The 26,815-nt window shown below is 39.9% G+C and overlaps 2 protein-coding genes across 2 annotated transcripts in view; both read right to left on the reverse strand.

Annotated features, from left to right (window-relative positions):
* The window catches only part of LOC310740506 (inactive phospholipase C-like protein 2), an 86,004-nt gene extending 61,641 nt beyond the window's left edge, over positions 1-24,363 (reverse strand). Inside the window, exon 1 of the mRNA XM_083567323.1 lies at positions 23,702-24,363. Within this exon, the coding sequence (XP_083423449.1) occupies positions 23,702-23,956 (255 nt within the window). The 5' untranslated portion in view covers positions 23,957-24,363. The remainder of the gene's footprint in view (positions 1-23,701) is intronic.
* Positions 1-26,815, reverse strand: part of hcrt (hypocretin (orexin) neuropeptide precursor) — a 99,054-nt gene that overhangs the window by 71,583 nt on the left and 656 nt on the right. The window lies entirely within an intron of this gene.

The following is a 26,815-nucleotide window of genomic DNA, read 5'->3' on the forward strand; positions in this document are numbered from 1 at the left end:
AAGAATTTCATTGGTTCACCTGAACCCGTTCGGCAATTTCATTGGTCTAATGTTATGGGGCTCAGTTTTTTGGCTTGAAGTTTGTGAAACCCAGAAAAACCCAGAAAAACCCCAAATATTGTTTCATTGTTTAAGCCGCGGGGTTCAAGCGTGGGAAAAAAAGTAGTGGCTTATAGTTTGGAAAATACGGTAGTTATTAAAGCTTAAAGTTATTTCTTTTTATTGAGCAAACTGAGCTTATCATTGTAACTACTGGGTGTTATAAGACGGTCTTCATTTGAAAAAATAATTGCTGACAAACCGCATGCAAAATATGCGTGATCTTGTGCGTATACCTTTTAATAGTAATCTTGTTTTCGGTATAAATGCTTTCATTTAAAGACAGAATATATAATGATGATTCCTAAATGAAGAGGAATTCTCTCGTTTAGTAGCTCTGGTTTAAAGATCTTTTACACTGTTTAAGAAAAACAAACTTTAAAAAGTTCCTTATCAAGAATTATCAAAACCTTTTTATCAAAACCTATATAGGTTTCTTATCAAGAAATCTTACCAAGTACACTGGCAGATCATGTGACTTGTATCTAGTCTGTATGTTCTTAAATCATGCATTTATTTATATATATTTCAGGGGTTTTTTTTTTTTTTTTTTTTTTTTGCATAGCCTGCTCAATCTGTTCTGCTCATTTGCCAGCACAATGGGCACTCATGCAGGCAGATGTTCATTTTCAGCAAATGTTCTGTGAAGCAAATTAATCTCCTATAAAATTATTAAGCCAATTGCTCAACCTCCCTTGGACTTCTGTTCCCAGATCCTGACTTACACCATCAACTTTAGCTCTTGGAGCAATCAAAGACTAATAATGTCACAGCGCTATGATCCTGTCCCCATCTGCTCTCTAACCTGCCTGATCCATCCTAAGGCCAGACTTCTAAGTAGACTTCTAATCAATTGGAAATCCCATACTACTGCTCAAGATAGCTCCACCTGGAGAGCCTAAAAATACGTGTTGTTACAGTGAATTGTTCCACTTAGAAACCGTTAAAATGGCTTTGGACTGTAATTAATATGAACAACTTGCTACAGCAGCTGAGGACTACAACTGCCATGAACACTTTTGCACTCAAGTGTCCATCATGGAGCAGCTGATAACCTCAACAATGATGGAACTGTAATGAATGGAATTCTGGTCAAGTCAAGTGGCGTTTATAGACATTTTATCCATACACAGCTGGTGAACCCACATAAGGATGGATTCTCTTTTGTCTGTTCCTAGTTCCTAGTCTGGTTCCTTTCAAAGTTTCCATCTCAGAGCATCTCGCCACTGATGCCCTCATTAGAAATTAATTTAAAGAGACTGATTTATGAGTTTACATTAAGAATCAATGTTATTCTCTATCTATATCTTTCTTTATCATCTTTATATTATTATTTATGTTTGGGTTTTGCTTACATATAAAGTATGAATTTTGTCTGTTTTATTGCTTGTATTTTCAGATATTGTCCTACATTCAAATCAGAATAAAACACAGATCACGCTGTAGTGCAAAGTATTTGAGTAAATGTACAGTACTTGGTTACTTTACTTGAGTAATTTTTTGGTTGCTTTCTAAATGTACTTGGTATCAAAGATATAAGCGACTTTTTCTCTCTACTTAACTACATTTATGATTCAATACATGTACTTTTTTCTCTGCTATTTTAATTGACAATGACCACTACCACTACTTTATCTATATTGGAATATTTATTCTGTGACATTTACTTACAATGTATTTGTCCATTAAATACTAATGGTTCTTCTACTTTGTGACATGATACTGTAATTTTATTTGTTAGTTGAAGATACTTTATGTGAAAGATTGCTTTACTAGATTGTAATTTTTGGACTGACTTGTTTGAACCTTGTTTCATTCTGGCATGGTGAGAAGGCTGTTGTATTGATTTTGGTTAATGCAGTGTTGAGGTGTACAATTTGATTTGATTTCAGGAAATAAAACCTCAGAAATCAATCGTTTTCGGGCTTTTCACTAACATGTGTCTTGTTGTTAAGTACTACTGCATCTTTAAGCATAAGTTCAATAAAAGTCAAGATTTTTACTAAAGTCATGGTGGAATTGGTGACTTTTAGCTTTTAACGGACTAAGTTTTGCAGGAAGGGATCTATACATTTCCTCAAGTATGATTTTCAGGTTCTCTTTACACCTTAAGATGACTTAATGCTCCGGGTGCCATGCCACAACAAGTCTCAGAGGTTAAGTCATTTAATAGCACAGCAACTTGCCAGTTAAAATGTGTATTAATTGATGAATATCATAAATTTTATCAACTTATAGATACATTTAAGGCAGTGGTATAGCTGGTAACATTATTGCCTCACAGCTCTGGGGTTTTTGGTCTTGGGTTTAATGCTTGTGTATTGTTTCATGTTCGTCCTGTGTCATTGTGAGTTTCCTCCATGTTCTCTGTTTTTCTTTGATGATGGTGGTTTTGCTATTCCAGAATGGAAATCCAGAATCCCAGGTGTAAACAGGTGTGTGTGTGTGTGTGTGTGTGTGTGTGTGTGTGTGTGTGTGTGTGTGTGTGTGTGTGTGTGTGTGTGTGTGTGTGTGTGTGCTCTCACCTCACACTCAGCATTCCTGGGATAGACTATCTGTATCTAGCCTGACCCAGATCTTGAATAAAAGTGCTCACTAAAGACAAATGAATGTCCTGTATACAGTAATGTTACCTTCTTTAACAGCTGTTAAATGTCTGCAAATCCAAACCTGTTGTCATTTACATCACAAGAACAATGCTGTCATTTAGATTCTCTGAATTCTTAGTTTATAAGGGGGAAAAACAGCTTTGTGTTACTGAGAAATTGTGTTAAAAAAAAAAAGCAAAGTTAAAAACGACTAAATAACAGCACTTGGCTACATAATACATTCATTTTCACATTTAGCTCCTAAACTCTGGAATAGTCTTCCTGACAGTGTTCGGGGTTCAGATACACTCTCCCAGTTTAAGTGTAGATTAAAAACATATCTTTTTAGCAAAGCCTACACATAACACACATCACACACATCACATCACAACCTTGTGCTCCAGAATATATGATTACATGCACATTATCAACTTGTGCTGTTAATATCATGAACAGCAGCTACGCTAATTCCTCTCCACTGCTTCTCTTTCTCTCCCCATCCCGAGGCATCCTGAGGTTTGGCCAGCTCCAGTCACGTCCCACCTCGTGAAGATTATGGACCTATGGATGATCATGGAGAAGTAGATGCCGAGTGTTTAAAGGCCCTGGCATGGAGAAGATGATGCTGGATCTATGATGATCACAAATTGTTCTGTATTGTTGAAAGATTTATGACCAAACTCTTGATGTCACCCATATGAGGATGGGTTCCCCTTTGAGTCTGGTTCCTCTCAAGGTTTCTTCCTCATATCATCTAAGGGAGTTTTTCCTTGCCACTGTCGCCACGGCTGCTCATCAGGGACAAACGCACACCATTCACCTTCACTGTTGTTTTCTGTAAAGCTGCTTTGAGACAATGTCTGTTGTAAAAAGCGCTATACAAATAAACTTGACTTGACTTGACATAATGCTCAATGCTCAAGAGACATCTCAGACATGAAGCGGTCACTTCTCCGCCAGCAGCGTGAGACTGGGCATGACGTTTAAGCCTTTTCTGGCCTTCTCAGTATGAATACACTAATAGACACGAGTAGATCTGTCCTTCACCTTCATGTCCCCGGTTCTACATTCAGCATAAGGTTAGGGGTTAAAAGGCCTTTAATGGGAAAGCAGAAATTTAATTCAATTCAGAATAAAATGTCACAGCGTTGAATAGGGCATGCGAGGATGAGTCTGGCTAACAGACACACGTCCTCTGCAGAAGCGATAAAGTGGCAGTTCAAGAAATCTGAACTGTATCAGGAAGTTACAGATAAGGTCTTTAACCTGCTACGACAAACAGGAAGCCTTCAAAGAGTGTAACAAACCTGGCAGACTTGACTGACTCCACTATGACTGGATACAATCCATCCGTTTCTAATTTCTACCATGAAGGAGAAAGTCTTAAAATATGTTCTTGGGTGAAAAAGTTCAAAGGCAGAGAGCAAAGTTTTAGAGCACTGAACTGAATATTAAAGAAAGAGATAGTCAGTAATAGACACCGTCAGCATTCTGACCTCGGAAAATCTGCTGTGCAACTTTCACACTGCAGCATACGGGAGGAAAAATCAAGAAAAAAGAGAAAGAAAACACTGCAGCTTGCTGCAAAAATCTGCAGTCCGTGAGGAATAGCTCAGGCTGCATCTGCACACAAAAGCAAGCCTGCTAAGAATAGTGAACTAGAAATCTGCAATGGACACACTGTTAATACTATAGTGTTACACAGTATGTAGGATGGGAGGGGGTGTTTGGGGGGTGTACTGCAGCAGTGAAACGGAGACGGGGTTTTCCGTAATCCCAATGGAATGTGTTTTAAAACTGTGGTATTTCTAATGATGGCTTGTGAAAAAAATAAATAAATAAAAATCAATAAATATAACACAGAGGCTATGTTTTACTGCGTTGGGTTGAATTAATCAGCAGAGGAGAAAGTGTGGAAAGACGAGGGCGTCTATCCCATGAGAAAGTCTGATTATAGACCGCTGTATTCAAAATTAAAGGGATAAACATGACAAAGCATGCTCTTACATGAAATGAGTAAACAGCAATGAGTAAAATGTAATTATAAAAGGAACAAAAACTTGATTGTTAGCCATATTTCATTTGAAACGATCAGATCCAGCTGTACATATTTGATGCGGAATTGGATCACGACCAGCAGCAGCCACAACAACCATAACAGGACGTGTCTATATGGTAAGTACTGAACAAGGTCATCCTTGCCTCACAACCAAAAACACGAATGAAGCATGGTGGTGGGTGTGCCCTCGCTCTGATGACGTCATGAAGGGTCATACAAAAAAATTATAAAGTTTTTTTTTTTTTTTAAACCTTGCTACCATGTTTAGCATCAGAATCCAACGCATGACATAGAATTAGACCCCCCTTTAAAGAACATCACATGATTATGCTGTCCGGAGAATTGATCTCATTCTTGAACCACCGACACTGGAGACTCCTTCGTTAAAATGTTACCTGCCTATATTTAACAACGATATCAAAAAATATTTCTCTAGTCGTTCCTTTTTCACTCGGACGTCACTGTTCTTCCTGTGCAATTTTGGCCGTTTCCATTTCCAAATCGAATCTGTCTATATGAGCTCATATCATTTTATTATTTTAGAGTAATCCTACAATCTATCAGCCTGCATTGTGCTGCTCGTTTTCTGGCAGATCATTTTACATTTTTCCTAGAAATGCAGTAAATGCGTCCTCCGTTTCAGTGGAAAATTCAGATTAATGTGATGAAATTTCATACAGACCTGACCAGAAAACCTTTTCACCCTTTTGTCCAGTGTGTCTATATGCTACCCAGCTGTGACTCACTTTGTAGACGTCTCGGTAATCAGATAAGCTGTCCAAGTGTTCGAGTATTTCTTATTTTGTTTGATAATGGCCTGAAAGTGCAAGACAAGTTACTCTATTGCTGTTAATTTTGCATTTAAATGAATGGCTAAACTTTATTATATGTATGCGCAGCTATGCACGTATAGTATATAGTGTTTGTTACTGTCAGGACTTAACCATAAGCCAGTGGACCATGTGACATGATTTTGCACCTGGTTCACTTTAATGAATAATTAGAACATGTATAGAGCTCTAAATAGTTTGCACTTTACTTTTTTCGCCGCTCGTTCCTCCTTCCAAGGTTCCACTCTATTCATGGTTCATTATTGCTTCCTTGTCACTTTTTTTTTTTTTTTTTTTATATATATATATATATATATATATATATATATATATATATATATATATATATATATATATATATACATTATGGACTGTAAATCTATAAATCGTTTCTGCTTTTACAATGTGGCAGCTACTGTTAGTGCTAGAAGGCTTGGATCTTCTCCCCTGCAGATACCACAGTTTTTACTGTAAACTGAAAAAAAAAAAACAGCTGATATAACAACTAGAAAATGGTTGAATATTTATGTTTGGGTTACGTTAATCTCGTTAGAGGAAATTAACCTTAAAAGTCTGGCATGAACTAAAGAACAGGTCAATTCTATTTGTACTTGCAAAGTAACAATGTACGGACCCATTACAAATTTGCAAGATCTGAAAGATTTCAAAATCGATTTGTCAAAAATGCATTAAATGGATTGTTGCAGAGTGTAATGCCCAAGCTTCGAACTCAGATTTCCTGAGATCATTTCTCATGTCCACTGCATACCTAAGAAGAAACCAAATGCAGTGTGTGATCACCTCAAACGTTTTTGACTTTTGACATGCGCGGCTTCTTTAACTGTCAGTTTGCATGTTTGTTGTTCCGAGAGCTCTCAGGGCTTTTCAGCTCATTGCGCCGCGATGTGCTCGTGTTAGCTTTTGCCTGGAGCTCTGTGGCTCTGTGGTGCGATGCTCAGAGGAGCACCTGCAGACTGCATTCCAGCACTGACTATATGTGGTACTGGGATGAGCTGCTCCATGAAACTGGATCACTGCTTTTGAAGGGATTATTTGTATGTCTCTGTGGTTTGTTACTATATTGTGCCTTTTTTAGAAACTGACCTTATTTTGTGCAAGGCAACACAGCCTTTATAATGTTATCAGCCAAAACATTAGAACTACTGACAAGTAGAATAAACAAGACTGATGATCTAAAAGCATCTGTCAAGATGTGAAATATATTAGATTACAAGTTCATGTGTTAAAAAACTCCTGAGAGAAATATTTGTGAAAGGAAGGAGAAAGACAGTGAACAATGACTTTCTTGGTCGGCTACTGTTTAGATACAAGCCGTTGTAACGCGTTGAGTCAGGGTAAAGGGAGAGCTCGCTAACTCCAGGTAACAACAGAAATCATATAAGCACAGACAGGTTTCCAAAACTTGTGCTTTTTTATTTTTCATGGCAACAGCGTTACGGGTTAGTCAAAGAAACTTAGAAATGAGCAACAGAAAGTAATAAGGACATAATCCTCAGTCTTACACACACGCAGTAATACCGGTGGAATGCAGTGGCATGCTATTCCAAAAACACTGGTATGCTCCGAAAGGAAGCGCAACATATTTTACCCTTTACACCGTGTGTAACGTGTCTTTCGTTAAAGCCGGTGTAAAGTACATTAGTGTAGACTTATAGACGGCTTATAGACAGGTGCGGCTTATTTATGTTAAACATACAAATATTTGTAAAATTCAGTGGGTGCGGCTTATATATGGGTGCGCTTTATAGTCCGGAAATTACAGTAGTCCTTCACAGCTAAAATATTCCCTAATGTAAAAAATTTTGGCCTGCAACACTGCAAAAAATATTAAGGAATGCTTTGAGGAACATGATAAGAGTACCTGATTCAGACCTTGTTCCAGCATGACAATGCCCCGTGCAGAAAGCCAGCTCAATTAACATATGCCCTACATGAGTTGGAGTGGAAGATCCCCTGCTGTAGAGCTCTGACCTTCAACGTAGTGGACACTTTTGAGATGAATTGAAACGCTGACTGCACCCCAGGCCCCTCACCTTGTGAATGCATGAGCACAAATCTCCACAAGCGCACTCCAAAATATATTGGAACGACTTCTCAGTAGAGTGGATTTTATTAAAATGTGAAATGGGGACTACATGTGGAATGGGATGTTGAAAGAAAAAAAAAAAAAAAAAAAAAAAAAAAAAACACATACCAATCTTATGGTCAGGTGTCCACAAACTTTTGTCAATATAGTGTGCATTATGAATCTCAGGGAGGAAATCCATTGGTTTTGTGGAAATAAAACGTAGATTAATTTCAGTTCATCTTCTAAGTTTTTTAAAAAAAGGCAGTGAGTGGGATCAATTTCAAGAAACAGATATGTGTGTGTGTGCGTGTGTGTGTGTGTGTGTGTGTGTGTGTGTGTGTAGTTCATGTGTGTGTGATCTCAGGGGAAAGCATTACTGTCAATGTTTGATATATGTCTCGTTAATCGGATTTGGATACACTCAACCCCTTGTCTAACGGACAGCGACTGCCCTTTCCGTCTGAGCTTTTCCCTGTTTTACTCTCCCTCCTTTTTTTATCCTCCTCTCATGTCCTCGGTGTCTCTCACTCACACCTTCCTTGATGTTCAGTGACATTTGCATATTTGTCACATGCATTGGGAGCATGCTATATAACAGATGGAGTGTGTTTGTGTTTCGTGTGTGTGTGTGTGTGTGTGTGTGTGTGTGTGTGTGTAAGATAGTGAATCTGTATATGGCTGGTAGAAGGTTTTTGGTATGAAATCTGTATATATATATATATATATATATATATATATATATATATATATATATATATATATATATATATATATATGTGTGTGTGTGTGTGTGTGTGTGTGTGTGTGTGTGTGTGTGTGCGTGTGCGTGCGTATGCGTGCATCTGTATATGTGTGCGAATGAGTGTAGGAGGTTCTCTGTTTGGAGTCGGTGTGTGTGTAAGTGTGTGCGCGTGCATGCGTGCGTGTGTGTGTCAGGCAGGCAGGCAGGGCTGACTCACTCTCAGCCTACAGGGACTGTGCCAGTTATTTATTTGTCTTCTCATCTTTCTTTGTCCCTCCTGTTTTTCTCTGGATACATTTATAGCAGTGGTATCAAGCATGTAGGTGTGTGTGTGTGTGTGTGTGTGTGAGTGTGTGTGTGTGTGTGTGTGTGTGTGTGTGTGTGTGTATGTATGTCTTAATCTCTTTTAAACACCCCACTAACACACACTCTCTTTTAGAGTGGTTTTCAGTCCCTTCTTTATGGTAATTACAGACATTTCCTGCTGTGACAGAGAGAGAGAGAGAGAGAGAGAGAGAGAGAGAGAGAGAGAGAGAGAGAGAGAGAGAGAGAGAGAGAGAGAGAGAAAATGGAGAGCACAGGACTCTCGCTCTCCCAAAATGAAAAAAATAAAATAAAATTCAACTCTAAATGAACTACAACTATTTACCTTTATAAACCAAGCATACTGTTTTTGTATGCATACATCAACCATTAACATCTGTGTATAGCAAGCAAAATAACAGCACAAACTCCTCCAAATGTCCCTACAAAACACACAGGGAGGAGAGTTCACCAGCTGCCCAGTTAACCTCAGCATTCATTTTTAAAATCGTTTTTAAATCTCTAACCATAATGTCTAGCACACTGACCATTGGTCTTTCCAGATAGAAAGATGTATAAATGATTTACGTCCATTTTTACTCCATTTCAGTATCTCCATATTTATCAGGAAATTCTCCATTCTGATTGGTTTTGAAGGTTTCAAACTTGTTTTTCTCAAATGGTGGCACAGACAATGATCCTGTCCTATGATTCAAATCGTACGGCAAATTTAACCTACTGATACCTTCTGGTTTCTATAGTAACGGCAAATCCACAGGGACATTTAGGCAACTGATATGCCCCCGATTTCCCATATTTTTTAATAAAAAAAAAAACAGTGTTACTCTGTAACATGACAGTCTGTGATTTCTGGTTGTCTTATTACCGTATTTTTCGGACTATAAGTCGCATCTTTTTTCCCACGTTTTGAACGCCTCGGCTTAAACAACGAAGCGGCTTATTTATGAATTTTTCCTGGGTTTGTCCCGGTTACACAAACTTCAAGCCAAAAAACTGAACCCCATAACATTAGACCAATGAAATTTCCGAACGGAAAAAAACTCACCTTACCTGTGTTCTGAGCTGCATGGAATCTGGAGAAAAAAAGTTTTTTTGAAATGCACGACGATGCCAAAAAATAACACTCCCGAGAGAAATAGTTGTGAAAGGAAGGAGAAAGACAGTGAACAATGACTTTCTTGGTCGGCTACTGTTTAGATACAAGCCGTTGTAGCGTGTTGAGTCTGGGTGAAGGGAGAGCTCACTAACTCCAGTTGCAACACAAATCATATAAGCACAGACAGGTTTCCAAAACTCATGCTTTTTTATTTTTCTTGGCAACAGCGTAACGGGTTAGTCAAAGAAACTAAGAAATGAGCATCAGAAAATAATAAGGAGATAATCTTCGTCTTGAACACACGCAGTAATACTGGAAAAATGGAGTGCCAGCCTATTACCAAAATACCGCTATGCTCCTAAAGGAAGCGCAACATATTTCACCCGTTACACCGTGTGTAACGTGTCAGTCATTAAAGCCTGTGTAAAGTACATTAGTGTAGACTTATTTATGTTCAAAATAAATATTTGTAAAATTCAGTGGGTGCGGCTTATATATGGGTGCGCTTTATAGTCCGAAAATAGTAATAAGAAATAGAGTAAGAAAAAGAAAGAAAACAACCGCCTGTGAATGCTATAATGTAAGTGATAACAGGAGCGTAAATGCTAGTTTTGTGTAGAAAAGAATTAGCCCAAACTAACACGTTACTGCGCACACACAGAAAATACAGCAAGTCAATTCAAGTCTGATGAAAAGCAAAAAATAAATCTATTTATTACATTATATTATTACTATTATATTATTATTATATTATAATATTTAAATCGATATTAGTTCCTGTCATCTCAGCGCCAATCAACCCAACAACCCAACCGTCAATCAAACCAACAAAAACTCTTTATTTAAAGCCATATTTTATAAAGAAAAAAATACTAATAAATAATAAGGTTGCTTGTGAAAATTTGTGCCCATTCAGTCACAATGTCAGGTATGGTACTGATGTAGGTGAGAAGGCCTGGGGTGCAGTCAGCGTTTCAATTCATTCAAGGTGTTCAGTAGGGTTGAGATCAGAGCTCTATAGCAGGCCAGTCAAGATCTTCCACTCCAACCATGTTAACCTTCAAAGAGCTGGATTTGTGTACGGGGCATTGTCATGCTGGAACATCTTTGGGTCTGCTAATTCAAGTGAAGGAAAGATCTAATGTTCCGGCATCCAAAGACATCCGATAAAAGTGTCTGCCTAAATCCAAGTGGTAACATTCTGAAGAAAAGGTTGAGTGACCCAATACTTGGTGGTGGTTTGCTCAGACATTGGCTTGTGGGTTATTTGGCGATATTTCGGTTTAGTAGACTAAAAGAAAAATTTCAATGTAGGCAGAAGTTCTTTCCATCTGCTAATTTATGATGAAAAATCATATGATGATGATTTATGCTAAAAAAATGTACAATAATTTGATCTTACCCCATCTTTATCATCATCATCATCAAATAAGAAGACCCCCCCCCCACACACACACACACACACACACACACACACACACACGTTATCAGAGGATCATACACCTGTTGCTTTAACTGAAGCACACAGAGTTGATCAAGTAACAACATTACAGCATTCCAACACTGATTGCTGTGTCTGTTTTTTGTCATTACAATGCTTGTTGAGTGATTTCGCCCTCAGGGCACCACACACACACACACACACACACACACACACACACACTATATACAGTAATTATATATGTCACAAGTGAACATGTTTAGGCATAGAAACTGTTTGTATGGTGAAAAAATAGAGAGGTGTGTGTGTGTGTGTGTGTGTGTGTGTGTGTGTGTGTGTTATTAGTCTTCACCAAAACCATGCTGCTGTACCCCAATTCTTGTGCACAAGCCTGAAATTGGATTCTGTGTGAATCTGTGTGTATGTGAGTGTGTGAAAATACCTTTTGAGATATCCAATCAAATATCCCTTCCCTGCCCTCCCTTCCTTTTTCCCTCTCGTTCTCTCTCTCTCACACACACAAACACACACACACACACACACACACACACACACACACACACTTACTTCCTATTTCTGCCACCTGTTACCTGCTCAAGACCGGCACCATCTGTCAGACGAGGAGGCTGGCAAAGTCCTGCTGCATTAACACTAAAACATTACAGACTCAATCAGACAGATTAGCAGAGTGCTAACCAAAACACTAGAGACCGAACACAACACGAACTGGAGCATAAACAAAACACGATACAGTAAACCACATAGATTAGCAAAATGCTAAATCAAAACACTACTGAATGAGTTATACATAACTGAAAAAAAGAACTATGGACAGACAATATATATATATATATATATATATATATATATATATATATAAATAAAATAGACCTACAGAAAAAAAATAACAAAATAAATAGACATACATTCAGACAGACAGAATCTACCAAATAACACAATGCTAAAAGAAATGCCACAGACTAGTTACAATGAATTAGTATTGCTAATCATTTAAGTTTAGCACCCGAGGTCCTGTCAGCATGGCCACTCACCAAGACGAAATAAAATCACTTCAATACTTTAAAACTAGGATTTAACTTCAGATTCATCAAGAAATAAAGTTTACTTGGTTAAATATTGAACACTGGCTATATAACAATATCTCGAGCAGGACATCGTAAACTTATGAGGGTTGAGCTTAGCTAACTCATTTTCCACCAATTTGTCTCTCAACTTTACCAACACATAGAATATTGTGACTGGGAGTTCCCAGTTTCCCTCAGCGTATACTAAGAAAGTTCATCAGAACTGCAACAGCACAAAAATCCGACAACTTCTCCTTTTTTTTTCTTGCTGTTTTGACTGGAATGGTTTTTATTTTTCCCCCTTTTTCTTCATTTACTTTGTGCGTTACAACAGGAACATCTTCAGCAGGTCAAGAGAATGAGTGGCCTTGAGGTGGCCTGTCTGCTTGCTTGATTTCTTTCATTGATTCTTTTATATTTATTTTTTTTAAATGCACATTCACCTGCACCGTAACTATAGCAACCGTTGTGCAAGGCGAAGGCGAATGAATTAACACGTGAATGAATTTGCCGATTGGGTTGAGTTACTTGCGATTTGCAACGCATCTGCTAGTCTGAAAATCTGATTCTGAGCATTAGAGGCCAGATATCAGACAGATGGACAGAAGCAACATGTCTTAGTACCAACTGGGGTCTCTGTTTAATAGCCAAAGGCAGCCACGCACACACATGCATACACAGAAAGAGAGAACGAGTGAGACAGAGAGCGAGAAAGTGAGCGAGAGCGAGAGAGAGAGAGAAACAGCAGTAGTCCAGACAAGTCCAAACATTAGGGTCAGTATCTGACAGTAGCTTTGCCAATCCTGATATAAGTGTTACTTAAGAGCCGGAGTCTCCCCCTCTCCCCCCCTCTCTCCCTCTCTCTCTGTGGTAAGTCAGCTCAAAGCTGCTTTCAGGGCAGTGGTGCTGAAGAACAACATCCACGTGTGTTTTTTCCTGTATGAAGCGAAACACACCAGGGCATTAATCACAAACAACACAAGGGTATTTTGAGCACACACCCACACCCTTACTTTAAACTTTTGCTAACCTGCATTTTGTTTCTGTCTTATAAAATGAAAATAATGTTCTATGTATCTATCTATCCATCCATCCATCCATCAATCCATCCCCTGGGGTGCTGAATTTGAGTGATTAACCATGCTAATTAATTGATTACTGCTTATTAGCTAGTCTGTGGCAGTCTATCCATCCATCTATCTAGCCGTCCATCCATCCGTCAGATTTAGACCTCCACGATCTTACCTTTTATATATATATATATATATATATATATATATATATATATATATATATATATATATAATATTGTTATTATTATTATTACTATAATCATGGACAAATAAGACTTCAAACAGCTATTATTCCAGTACATGTGTAAGATTCAAATCGCTCCACGACCCTCCACAACCCTCCATCTGGCTCTCACCCACCTGGACAATTAAGGACACATACGTACGAATGCTGTTTATAAACTTCAATTCAGCATTCATCATCGTTAGACTTCTTGACTGGGAGACCTCAGTTAGTCCGGACAGCATTTCCAGCTCCACCACACTAAACACTGAAACCCTTCAGGGCTGTGTGCTCAGCCCACTTCTGTTCACTCTGCTGACTCACGACTGTGTAGCAATGCACAGCTCGAATCACGTCATCAAGTTCGCGGATGACACGACAGTGGTGGGTCTCATCAGCAACAATGGCGAGTCAGAATACAGAGAGGAGGTGCACCAGTTAACAGCCTAGTGTGAAGCCAACAATCTGTCTCTGAACTTTGACAAAACCAAAGAGTTGGTTGAGAGCAAAGAGCAAAGAGCGGCCATTCTCCACTGATCATCAATAGATCCTCTAAGGAGATCGTCAAAAGCACCAAATTCCTTGGTGTTCATTTGGCAGGGTACTTCACCTGGTCACTCAACACCAGCTCCATCACCAGGAAGCCCAGCAGCATCTCTACATCCTGAGAAGGCTGAGGAAAGCCCACCTCCCTTCCCCCATCCTAACAATTTATCCTGAGCAGCCGTTTCCCTGCCCTTGTTCGGATCACAAGACCACACATTAGGATTGTGAGGACGGCTGAAAAGAATACCCGAGACTCTCTCCCCTCGCCACATGCTGCATCGGCAAAGCCAACTGCATTGTGGACGACCCCACACACCCCTCACACACACTCTTCACCCTCCCACCATCAGGTAAGAGGTTCTGAAGCATTCGGGCCTTACATCCAGACTGTGCAACAGCTTTTTCCCCTCAAGCAATCAGGTTCCCCAACACACAGAACTGAACTGTAAAAAAAAAACCACACACTCACTCAACTGTGTTACTGAACTGTTACAACCAGAACTCAACACACACTCATTACTCATTTCACTTCACTTTATACACATCAAGGTCTTCAGCACCAGCCATATTACCGTATATTAATCATATTATACTGTTTACATGCTGTTTTACACCTTTTGATTGCTGCTCTTTGGGCAACATTGTGTTCATGATTACAAATACACTCGTTTATAGTTCTCTCTTTTGCACATTGTACGATATTTGGTCGGCGCTGTTTTGTGTTTTGTGCATCGGTCCCACGTTGTCTTGTGTTGTTTCTTTGCACCATTTCTTTTCTTGCACTGCTTGCACCAGGTTGCACACGATGCACTTTATGTGTCGAGGACACTTACTTTAGCTCTGTGTTCTGTATGTAGCTCTATGTTGTGTGTTGCAGCTCTATGTTGTTTCTATGTAGCACCAGGGTTCTGGAGGAACGTTGTCTGATTTCACTGTGTACTGCGTCAGCTATATATGGTTGAAATAATTTCTAACCCGACACATTGTGAGTCAAAAATACATGTAATGGAAAAATTAAGCAATAACTGAGAAAAACACATGACTGGAGTAAACACATGCAAAGAAGACATGCAACAAGGCACCGTGCAAGTGCAAAACACTTTATCCACTTTACTTTCCCACACACACACACACACACACACACACACACACACACACATACACAGCTGGTAATATGACTTGCAGCATGCTGATAACTACTCTCATTTCCTGTTTTTTTTTTTTCTCTCTATTTTTTTTCCGAGCGACAACAGACTTCCTCCTCTCAGACACCGTGTCCCTGCTGCTCTCGTACCACATGAGGGGAAGGGAAACAAATTTAAATGACGGAATACAACTATTTAACTAGACACACAGGGATCTGTTAATCTTCAAGTAATCGTTCGAGTGAGTTCAGGTATTAGTGTTCGTGTGCAGTGTTTAAAAAGCAGTATTTGTAGATGGAGAAGGAAAAAACAGTTCACACGCCATCAACTAAATCTTTATCTCTGAAGGCTTTGGGCTAATCAAACACGTTTAGTAAAGACAAAGGGAAAAAAGAAAGCAAAATGAAAAGAACAGATGAAAGAAGAGGTGGAAAGAGTAGGAGACATGATAAGAAGTGATGGGGACAGACTTTTCATCTCTCTGGCTTCTCTTTCATCAGGCTGTCTCTACTTTTTAGACCTGAGACTTAATATTACAGTCAAGAGCTGAAGGATAAAAGCCAATACTTTTCTTTTCCAACACTGCAGTCGTACTGCTTTCCAGAAATCATGAAAAAAATCATGAAAACATTTGTGAGTTAAGAGAGGAAGGGACAGAATTAAAGGTGGATGGATGGATGGATGGACGGATGGACGGACGGACGGACATTGAAATGACAAAGGAACAGCAAAACAGTTTTTATGAGTAAAATATACATGTTTATGTAAATATGAATGGTGGATGAATAGATGGATAAATGGATGGATGAGTGGATGGTTGGATGGATGAATGATGGATGGATGGATGAAACCAATGATGGTTGGATAGACAAATCTTTGAATAAAGAATAGATGAAAGGACAAATCAGAGAACAAAAATAAAGATGGATGGATTAAGAGAGATGAAAAACACTATACATATTTGCATGTATATGACTGTATGGCTGGATGGACAGATAAACAGATGACTGTACAATGGATAGAATGATGGATAGATGCAAGAATGGATAAATGAATCTGCACAGAATGGCTGAATGGATCTAACAGTGACGAGACTGATTTTTATGTGTAAATAAATGGATGGAGAAATGGTGTGTGGGTGGAAAGACAGAATAAATATATAGATGGATATGAACAGATGGATGGATAGATGGATGGAAGGATGGATGGAAGGAAGGATGGATAGAAATGCCCACCTTTGTGAAAGATCTACTATTCATATAAACAGTGTAATATCCAATAAAAGCTGAATGCAAGTTTTTGTTAACATTCAAGGTTTTTAAGACAGACAGAGAGAAAGAAAAAAAAATGAATGGAAAAAAAGAGAGACGGAGAAAGAGATCACTGATTTCAGACTAATTATCTGATGTTTAAGGACATTACTGTTGTACTGAGTACCAGTCTAATTTGTTCAGTGATGCAATGGGCCTACTGCGGGAACGTCTGGCTCATCACTGACACAGACAGGTGAAATAAAAAAAAAAAGAAAGAAGAGAGACTAAAGTGAAGAGGTGAAGAAGATAAGAGGGACGTACAGAAGAGAAATGAAAAGAAGGAGTGACTACCTACTTAAATTTCCTTCCTTTCTGGTACGCACATAAGTGTACGATGATTAGGGCGAGCTTTCAGTAACTGGATATCTCTGAATCCTTTTCTCTTCCAGGCAAAATAGTGAGAGAGGAAATGAATAGGGAGAGAGAGAGAGAGAGAGAGAGAGAGAGAGAGAGAGAGAGAGAGAGAGTGTGTGTGTGTGTGTGTGTGTGTGTGTGTGTGTGTGTGTGTGTGTGTGTTGGGGATATCGAGTAAGTGAGGAGAGTGACAGTGAAGCTGAGATGTTCTATTCATTATGTCTTTATGGAGTTACACTTAACCTGTTGTGGGAAGTGCATTGATCTGCAACTATAAAGGTCAGTCTCACACACACCAAACACACACCAGCCTGTCAGAGGATTTATTCCACATCGAAATCAAAGTTCTTAAACATTCATGTGTCTCTTACTCTCCTCTCATCCCATAACAATGCACTACACACACACACACACACACACACACACACACACACACACAGCATGGGTTTGTAAAGAGTGTCGAGTTTCATGCCGGTCTCCTGGGCACCCTGGCTAAGAGATGGAATGAGAGCTGCTGGATTATAAAGCCACTTCCTGAGAGAGGGAAAGCACACGGGGTGATTCCGAACACGTAAAGAGGAAACAGACAGCTTACAGATTTCCTAATAGAAATGTTCTACACAATACATGAGCACCAACTCAGCTGAGTTTTTAAAAGTTCATGGCTTTTCTTTAGAAAGAGCATCATTATGAGCATCTTTAGGACATCTTCATTAACATCGTATTGTGGAAATATCAACAACTTATTCACATGTAGGGGCAATTTAGGGCATATATTGTGTAGTCCCCCGAAAGACCTGAGTGAAAATGGAGAGAATACAAGAACATTAACCAGTAACCAAGGTTCGGAACAAGTAGATTAAATATCGGAAAGAATTATAGATAAATAGATGGATGGATGGATGGATGGATGGATGGATGGATGGATGGATGGATGGATGGATGGATGGAAGAATGAAAAGCAAGAAAGCAAGAAAGCTGTTAAAGTATCACTTGCAGAACATGACACAAGAAGTGGAAGCAGGAAAAAAAAAGGAACAAAGGAAGGAACAAATGAACAAACAAACAAAGGAAAGAGCAAAGTAATGAACAAACAACAGAATTGCAAAGACAATATTGCAGAATATGAGACTAAGACTGAAGGAAAGCAAAAAAAAAATAAAGACAGGAAAGAAAAGCAAAGGAAGGAAAGAAAGGAAGGAAGGAAGAAAAGGTAAGGAAAGAAAAGGAAAGATGGACAGACAAACCAGAAAGGCATTACTGCAGAACATGATAAAAGAATTGATAAATGCCTCTTCTCTTTTCCTCTGATAGTCAGCACTTATCACACACACACACACATCCATACGCAGGCCCAGCAGAATTAGCATAAATAAGCACACAGAGTGTGAACATAATTACAGACCACCCATGACAACACTGACAGCCTTCACCCCCCCCAACACACGCACACACACAGTTTTCCAATGTCTCCACAGGGCCCCTGTGTGAACACCAGAGAGCACTGACCCAGATTCTCCACATACTATTCCCGTGAACACACGTGCGTGTTTTCACACGTTGCTACCACATGTTCTCCTGAGCCACGCTGCAATGAACAGAGATGTCCCGACATCGGCAGAGGCGAATCCCATCACGACTGGCCTCAAATCTTGGAAACTGTTACATGTCAGAGCACCACAGTCCTGCGCGCACTCTGCGCTGATGTTTGCACTTCCTCTCCTCCTGGTCAAGGCCAGGGCTCGCAGTGGCTTCTAGACATCCTCAGATGATGTCACCACAGCGGCAGTGATGAGATGACGTTGTTACCAAAGTGCAATTATTTTTTACCTCGATACTATATTTATCTGAAATACCTTCAATCACGTTTTTATCGAAACACATTGCATTTGGTCAGGGTTGATTCTCCACTCGGTTTCTATAAGCATTCAACAGCTGGTGCGTTTTATTCTAATCATTATCCTCATAACGTCGTTCGGACGTTTCGCATATGTGTAAGCACAATGTATCAGTACTATTAAGCTCAAGCAGGAAATCTGCCATACTTGTTTGGTTTGGTTTGGTTATGGGCACGCAGGTGACACTCAAGCAGCTTAACAATGGGCTACTGACAACCTTTGCAAATAAATTTGCCCATTTTGCCAAATTTTGCCAAATTACCCAAAATTGGCAAAAACCCATAAAAACCAAGTTTCTTAAAATGTAGAAATCCACTTTTTCACCCTAATGGTGATCTCCACATTTTTATAAACTTATCTTTGATGGGTTCTAGTTTCATAAAGCAGACACAAAACCAGTGGTGTAAAATATTTGCGTAAATGTACTCCATTACTGTACTTTTTCAGCTACTTTCAAATATAAAAATATAACTTTTACTCTCTACTCAAATACATTTATGAATAAACAGATGTACTTTTTACTCCACTATATTTTATTTAACATTGACTGTTACCAATTATATTTGGCACCTTTGTTGAAGATCCTATTGAGGCTCAACACTCCCCTACCCGCATCTGCTGCCTGTGAGCGATGCTTTAGCATTGCTGGCCTCATTTTGAATCCAAAACGAGCTCAAATAAATTCCAAAAACTTTGAAAAGCAGCTTTCGTTGACGTTGAATCAAAATCACAGTCAGCTCTGAATATTTGGTTTGACTTTATCTAAAATGATTTACCTTCAATTTTTTGGTCCATTGAATACTATTGGTTCTACTTCATTCTGGCATGTGTTGATGGTTAATGCAGTTCTAAGTTGTGTATAATTTGATTCGTATTTTTAGGAAATCAAACATCAGAAATCATCAGACGAAACAACGTCTTGGTGTCGAGGACTAGTGCGTCTTTGAGTTTACGTTCGAAATGAGTCAAATACTGTTCAAAGTACTGTTCAAAGACTTTTCACTCAAGTCATTAAGCAAGATTTGCAGTACGGTATTTATACTTTTACTCGAGTATGATTTTCAGGTACTCTACACACCTCTGCACAGAAAAAACAACAACAATGTACAGGTGAGCCACAATCACTGAACTCAGCGATGTTAAACTGACGCTCAGCTGTAGACTTTTTCGAAACCGATAAAACTGGAGACTCCTTTGCATTAATGCTAGATGTAAAGCAGCTCTTTGAAGAAAACTTCACCACATAATATACACTACATGGACAAAAGCTTGTGGACACCTTGAATGTGATTTCTGAACATCCCATTCCACATTTAGTCTTCTGGGACGATGTTCCACTAGATTTTGGAGTGTGCTTGTGAAGATTTAGACTTATTCAGCCTCAGGGTGAGGAAGTCTTGTTAGTAATTAAATAAATCTTAATTTTTTTGAGAATTCTGGTACAGCTTTTAAAACTATTTCTAGAAAATTATGTATTCGAAATAATACGTGAATAATAAATCATTATTTTGTATAACCTTAGGGTTAACTGAATATGTAAATTGAGTGACAGATGCATATCATACAAAATGTGTTAACTATACGGGAAAAAGGGGGCGTGTCTCCGAGACAGGTGATTATTTTTGTTCTGTTGACGATTGTCCTGGGATTTGCATTTTTATCCACGTGGTTTTGTTTAACTCTGTTCGATCTCACTCCTTTTAATAGTCACGAAAAAAGAAACGTCTTAAAGGCTGAACTAAAGATGATTTGAAAGCGTATGATTTGATATATTTATTTATTTTCTGATGCATCCTTCGAACCTATAGTGGTGTTTACGTGATAAGTAGCTCCACATCCACCAATCCAGGACCCATTTATTCTACTCTTTTTGTGCCTAATTGCATGTACTGAAATCTAATTCGATGACTGGGAGATGAATGGCAGCATGGACCAGAAACCCGGCGCAAACCCTTCTGGTTTTCAGCAGCATGCGAGGGAAGTGAGATGAAGTGGCTCATCTTGTTTAAAGGCAGAGGGGAGGGTTAAAGAGAGAGCAAACTCATCTCTCATCCACCTTGTCGATCTCTCGGCCATAGCTACAGGCTCATCTGAGAGTGAGGATATGTCTGAGCAAGTCTGAATGACAGAAAGGAGCTCCAACACAGGCCATGAAAACACGTAGCCCACATGCCTGATGTTAAGCTGAGAGTAAATGAAGGAGAAAAATGTAGTAGTATTGTAAGATGCCACGTTTTTGTAATTCATGTTTTCACAGCTCTGGAGAAACAGGAGAACGCAATCTTTTTCCAAAGAGTATTACTGCTGTGGTTTTACTGCTCCAGGCCTAATGGCATTTAGACAACTTATCACGCCTACATTCTTAGCATACCTTCTCCAAGCGGATTTGCGAAAAACTGATAGCGTTTGGAAACTGTTTACTGGATGACCAATGGGAAGCATTTATTGTAAATTTGGGTTTATTTTTTTTTTAAACACCACATTTTTCCTGTTATTAACTACAGTAACACAATTCCTTGTACATTACACAGAAAAAAGTTTGTAGACACCTCATATTCAGATTCACATTTAGCATTTCACGTTTAGTCCCCATTTATTTTTGTAATCACCTCCACTCTTCTGGAAAACAGCTCCACTAGATATTAGTGTTTGTGTGTAGATTTGTGCTCATTCAGCCACAAGAACATTAGTAAAGTTAGATATTGGTTTAGGAGGCCTCGGGTGCAGTCAGTGTTCCAATTCTTCCCAAAGGTGTTCAATGGGGTTGAGGTCTGAGCTCAATAGCAGGCCACTGAAAATCTTCCTCGTCAGCCCATGTAAAGCATATCCTAATGGAAACCAATTTGAGCACACGGACATCGGAGCAGGTTTGGGTCTCGCAATTGAGCCCCGTCCAAAGACATCCTATACAATTGTGTGCCTCCGAATTTTCGGAGAAGAACCACATATGGCTGATAAAGGTCCCAAAATAAAGGCGTCCCAATACTTTTGGCAATATCGTGTATTTTTCGATGTACCAGATAAAGAAATCTGTTAGTCTTTATTAAATATGAGATGTACAGCTTCCTAAACTGCTGTGGTTTAAGAGAGGAAAAAAAAGTGAAGTATGTTCGGTTATAGGAAGGTAATTATCGTTTTTGGTGTCAGTGACAATGCACATCCCATAATTTATCGTCATTCCTTGTTTTTGACGTTTTCTCCCTACCTACAAAGTGAGCATATACAGTGAATGGAAAGCTATTTAGGATTCAGTGTTTGTGTGTGTGCGTGTGTGTGTGTATGCTGAAGGCTTCAATTTCTACCTATGGTAAAGATGAAAAAGAAACATTGCCACCGAGTAAGCAAACAAAAACAAACATGACGAATGACGTGCTTTATATGCAAAATGAACGATTAGCAATATTATAATTTGTTTAATCAGTGCCACACATAGTCAATGCCACATACATCAAGTCTCTTTTTGAACACAAAAAACCCAGCAGCCTTTTCAACACTCACAATCCTTTTCCCTGTCACTCGCTCCCTTGCTCCTGTGCCAAAACACCCACACAGCCAAGAGCGGAATTCAATAAAGCCTGCGAGTGACAGAATAAGGAGCTGCTTGGTTTTGGTTGCTAAGCAAAGCGAAAATGGATCGGCCCGATGGACAAAGTCTCCCTTCCAAAACAACAATTTCCCACCCGTGATCAAGGGAACAGGATTTAGTACAAGCTGCACGGTCTCAAACTTGTATCATCTTAAATACGTGTGTATGCATGAAAATCTTTGGATGGGATTGTGAGAATGTGAGGAAAAAGTGCAAAAAATGATATCCTACAGGAGTGCGCGTGCGTGCGTGTGCGTGTGTGTGTGTGTGTGTGTATACTCTGTTTCCGAGCAGTTACGTCTTTGTCCTTGCAGTACCAGCGAAACACAATTAGCCCAACAAAGCTTCTCATGCTTAGGGTCAGCTGATCAATGGAGCTGATCGATCCACTGATGGATTGGAGTTCGTTCTTCTGACAAGTCGTGTCGTGTGGTGTGGTGTGGTGTGTAATCTCGTCATTTTGCAAGCAGGAGGATGCAAATAAATTATCCACTAGATACTCTTTTGATACTTTTCTGATTTTTTCAATTCTGTTGGTTAGAAGATATTGGAGAAATTGCAGCAGTAGCACACGGAGATGGTGCATCTGAAGTCTTGGGACACTGAGCTCAAGGTCAGAGAATTTGCCAAGGATGGGACATCACACACACACACACACACACACACACACACACACACACACACACACACACAAAATCCTAGGGGCAGTTTAGCATGGGCAATCCAGCATGCCTTGGAGGAGATGGGGGAAACCAGAGAACCCAGATGCACAAAGACAGTCAACATGCAATGACATGCATGTTGACTGGATGAGTGTAAAGTGTGTAATGTAGTTTATGAACTGCAGTCTCCAAAAGCAGGCTTCATGTTGCACCCTCGTGCATCAGCCGGTTATATCGCGATAGAGATCAGCGGAAGAAAAACTTTGTGCTGCCCTAAATATGCGTTCACGGTTTTGCATCCTGAACTCGAGCCAAACGCTAGAAAGAGGAGCTCAAGAAGATGCCTGCAAAACCGGAAACGCACAATGTGACCCACAGAGGAGTGTATCAGCTGTTGCCGGTGCAGATCCGCTGACTGTCACTACGGACTAAAGCGAAATGTTTTATACAGGAGTCCCGTTTGTGGTCGCGTGCGCGCATGTGCAAATCCCATTCCCGCAACTCAATGGAGAAAAAAAAAAACAACAACAACAACAACAACAACTCACCTTCATGATGCCGCAAGGTGCGTTCCCGGAGCCTTGGCTCCTCTCCGCCGAGCTGTCGCGGCTCCGGTGTCCGCCGTTAGTGCGCACTGCCTCGGGTCCACGCGCTCCGGGATCGCCGCCGAGGTTGAGGAACGCGCGCGTGCCCGCAGCGGCGGCGGCACAATCATCAACATTATCATAACCGGTCTCACGCGCCGCAGCGTGCGGAAAGTCTCGTGCCGGTCTCGGCGTGTCCGCAGCCTCCGGCTCGGCCATGGTGGTCCGCCCTCAGCTACACACAGAGACACACACGCCGCGCATTGTGCACAAAGTGGTGGAGGTGGAGGGGCGCGAGCTTTCGCCTTCGAACTCCTATCGGGAAGCCGGTGCGGGAAGACACACACACACACACACACACACACTCCAACTCCCGCTGGAACCGAGAAACGCCTCCGCGCGTGACGGAGAGCTCATACATCCATGAAGGCGGCGTGTAAAAAACTGATTTCAACTCTTCTTCTGCGCTCGCGCTCCCTCTCATAGAAGAACAAACGCACACACATACATGCAGGTGGCGCACTGGGGCAGCACGCGGCCATACAGCAGTTTAGTACAGCCGCAGTTTGTGTTTCCGGAAAATCAGAGCAGCTGCACGGAATCCTCAGTGTCCAACTAAAAAAAAAAGAACATGCTATTCTTTGCATACTGCATAAACACAGCATGATAACCTGCATTCTTGCTTTTGTTTCATATATAGCATGCTGATAGGATTATGACGTCACAATGCTAGATCATTTTAGATGTCGATATTTTTTTTCATGGCATTGTCAATGTGTACAAGCCACTGGATCAGTTTTCAGGAAGCTTCTTTGCCACTACAATCTACTGCTGCAAGCCATTAAAAAAATCTGAAAGCAACATAACACGAGAGCAGCTACTTTGCTTGCAGAATATAAAAAAAAAGGTGCATGGTTTGTACATTTTAAATAACTAAATAGTAAGCACCATGTAGAGAGTGTGTCTGCCACTTTTATTGGTTCCCAATAGGATTTAAAAAAATATCTCAGGACACTCATAGACGTTTGGGAAGATGTGTAACAATGGAATCTCTTCATTTAGATCATCAGAAAAACTTCTGCAGGTTATCACCTTGGGATCAGGTGCAGAAGCACAATCAGCAGAAGAACAGAAAACAACAAGCCACAGAATGGATATAAAGAAATAGCTTGTATAGCAGTATAAATTTATTGTCCACTAAAAATAACTCAATATACAGCCATTATAGTCCTAATAACTGGCAACAAAAGTAAATACACCCTAAGTGAACGTCAAAATTGTGTCCAGTGTCAATATTTTGTGTGAGCACCATTGTTATTCAGCGCTGCCTCAAACCCCCTGGGCATGGAATTCACCAGAGCTGCACAGGTTGTTGCTGGAATCCTCTTCCACTCCTCCATAATGACATCATGGAGCTGCTGGATGGCGTTACTCCACCATCCGCTTGAGGATGCCTGAATATAGTTCAGGTCTGGAGACATACTTGGCGACACCATCATATTCAGCTTCCTCAGCGAGGAAGTTGTCATCTGGCTGGTGTGTTGTGGTCATTATTATGTTAGAAAGCTGCAGTTTCTAAAGGGATGGTGTCAGGTTCTGCTTCAGAATGTCACAGTACATGTTGGAATTCATGTTTCCCCTTAATGAACCGCAGCTGCCCAGTACCAGCAGCACTCATGCAGCCCCAGACCATGATGCTACCACCACCGTGCTTGACTGTAGGCAAGACACAACTTTCTTGGTTCTTCTCACCAGGACATCACCGCACATGCTGGACACCATCTGAGCCAAAAAAAGTGTATCTTAGTCTCATCAGACCACAGGACATAGTCCCAGTTATTTGTGGACTTGGACAGGTTGTCTTTAGCAAACTGTTTGCAGGCTTTCTTGTCAGCCAGCTTCAGAAGAGCTTCCTTCTGGGACGATGGCCATGAAACTGACATGTTGCAGCGAGGGGCATATGGTCTGAGCACTGTCAAGTGGACCTTTTGTTCTAAAGCGATGCTGGAAGCACTCATGCATCTGTTTTTTGAAGCCAGCTTCTGACTCAACATTTTTAATCGACTCTGCTGGAGCTACTGGATGTTAGACACATAGCGTTTCTCCACCATTGCTTGAGGATGCCTGAATATGGTTCAGGTCTGGAGACATACTTGACGACTCCATCACCTTCAGCTTCCTCAGCAAGGAAGTTGTCATCTGGCTGGTGTAAATATATATGTCGCTAAGCTGCCACTCTTGGGCCCTTGAGCAAGGCCCTTAACCCTCCGTTAACCCTCCGCGTATCATGACTGACCCTGCGCTCTGACCCCAGCAAAATTTCACTATGCTGTAATGTATATGTGACAAATAAAGGCTATTATATTCTATTTCAGTTGACATTAAGTGACTATGAAATAATGAATGAATCTTCCAGTCTGTCTTCACACTTGTAGCTGCACTCTGAATCAGAAGCAAAGTCTAATCTGACAACGGATATAAAAGCGAAAAATTCAACTCAATGACTGGCAATTGAATAAAGAGAGAAGAAGCTCACTATTAGAAGGTTATAAAGAATTCAAAGTCATGATAACAGCCAGAGGTAATACAGTAAACGCTGCTGTAAAGTGGAGAGAATGATTGGAAGAAAGTAGCTGAAGAATTATATCTGTTTTTATTCCATTTCCACTGTGCCACTGGCCTACACATGCATCTCACCAGCATTTCCTCAGCATTACGAATTCAGTAGCAGCACTTTACATCGTTTATGCTGTAGTTGTAGCCTAAAATAGTAATTATACTTCATACGCATTATTATGTCTTTTTTTTTGTAATATTTAAACCATTCGATGAAGCTGCAGCTCATGTCTGTAGGAGTACCCAACATTTTATTAGTCATGGGGAAATTTTTGCAAATGTCATGTGCTGAAATGTAAAAATCTCACAAGGAAACAACAAAAAAAAAAATTGTTTCAAGACAAGCTTTCCTTATATCATCTTAGTTATGTCAGATTTGATGTGTCAATTTAATGCATTTATTATATGGAAATAATTTTACGAAAATATTAAATAAATAAATAAACAGACCAGTGAATCAAA

The sequence above is a fragment of the Silurus aristotelis genome (assembly GCF_946808225.1).
Source record: "Silurus aristotelis genome assembly, chromosome: 17".
NCBI classification, from domain to species: Eukaryota; Metazoa; Chordata; class Actinopteri; order Siluriformes; family Siluridae; genus Silurus; species Silurus aristotelis.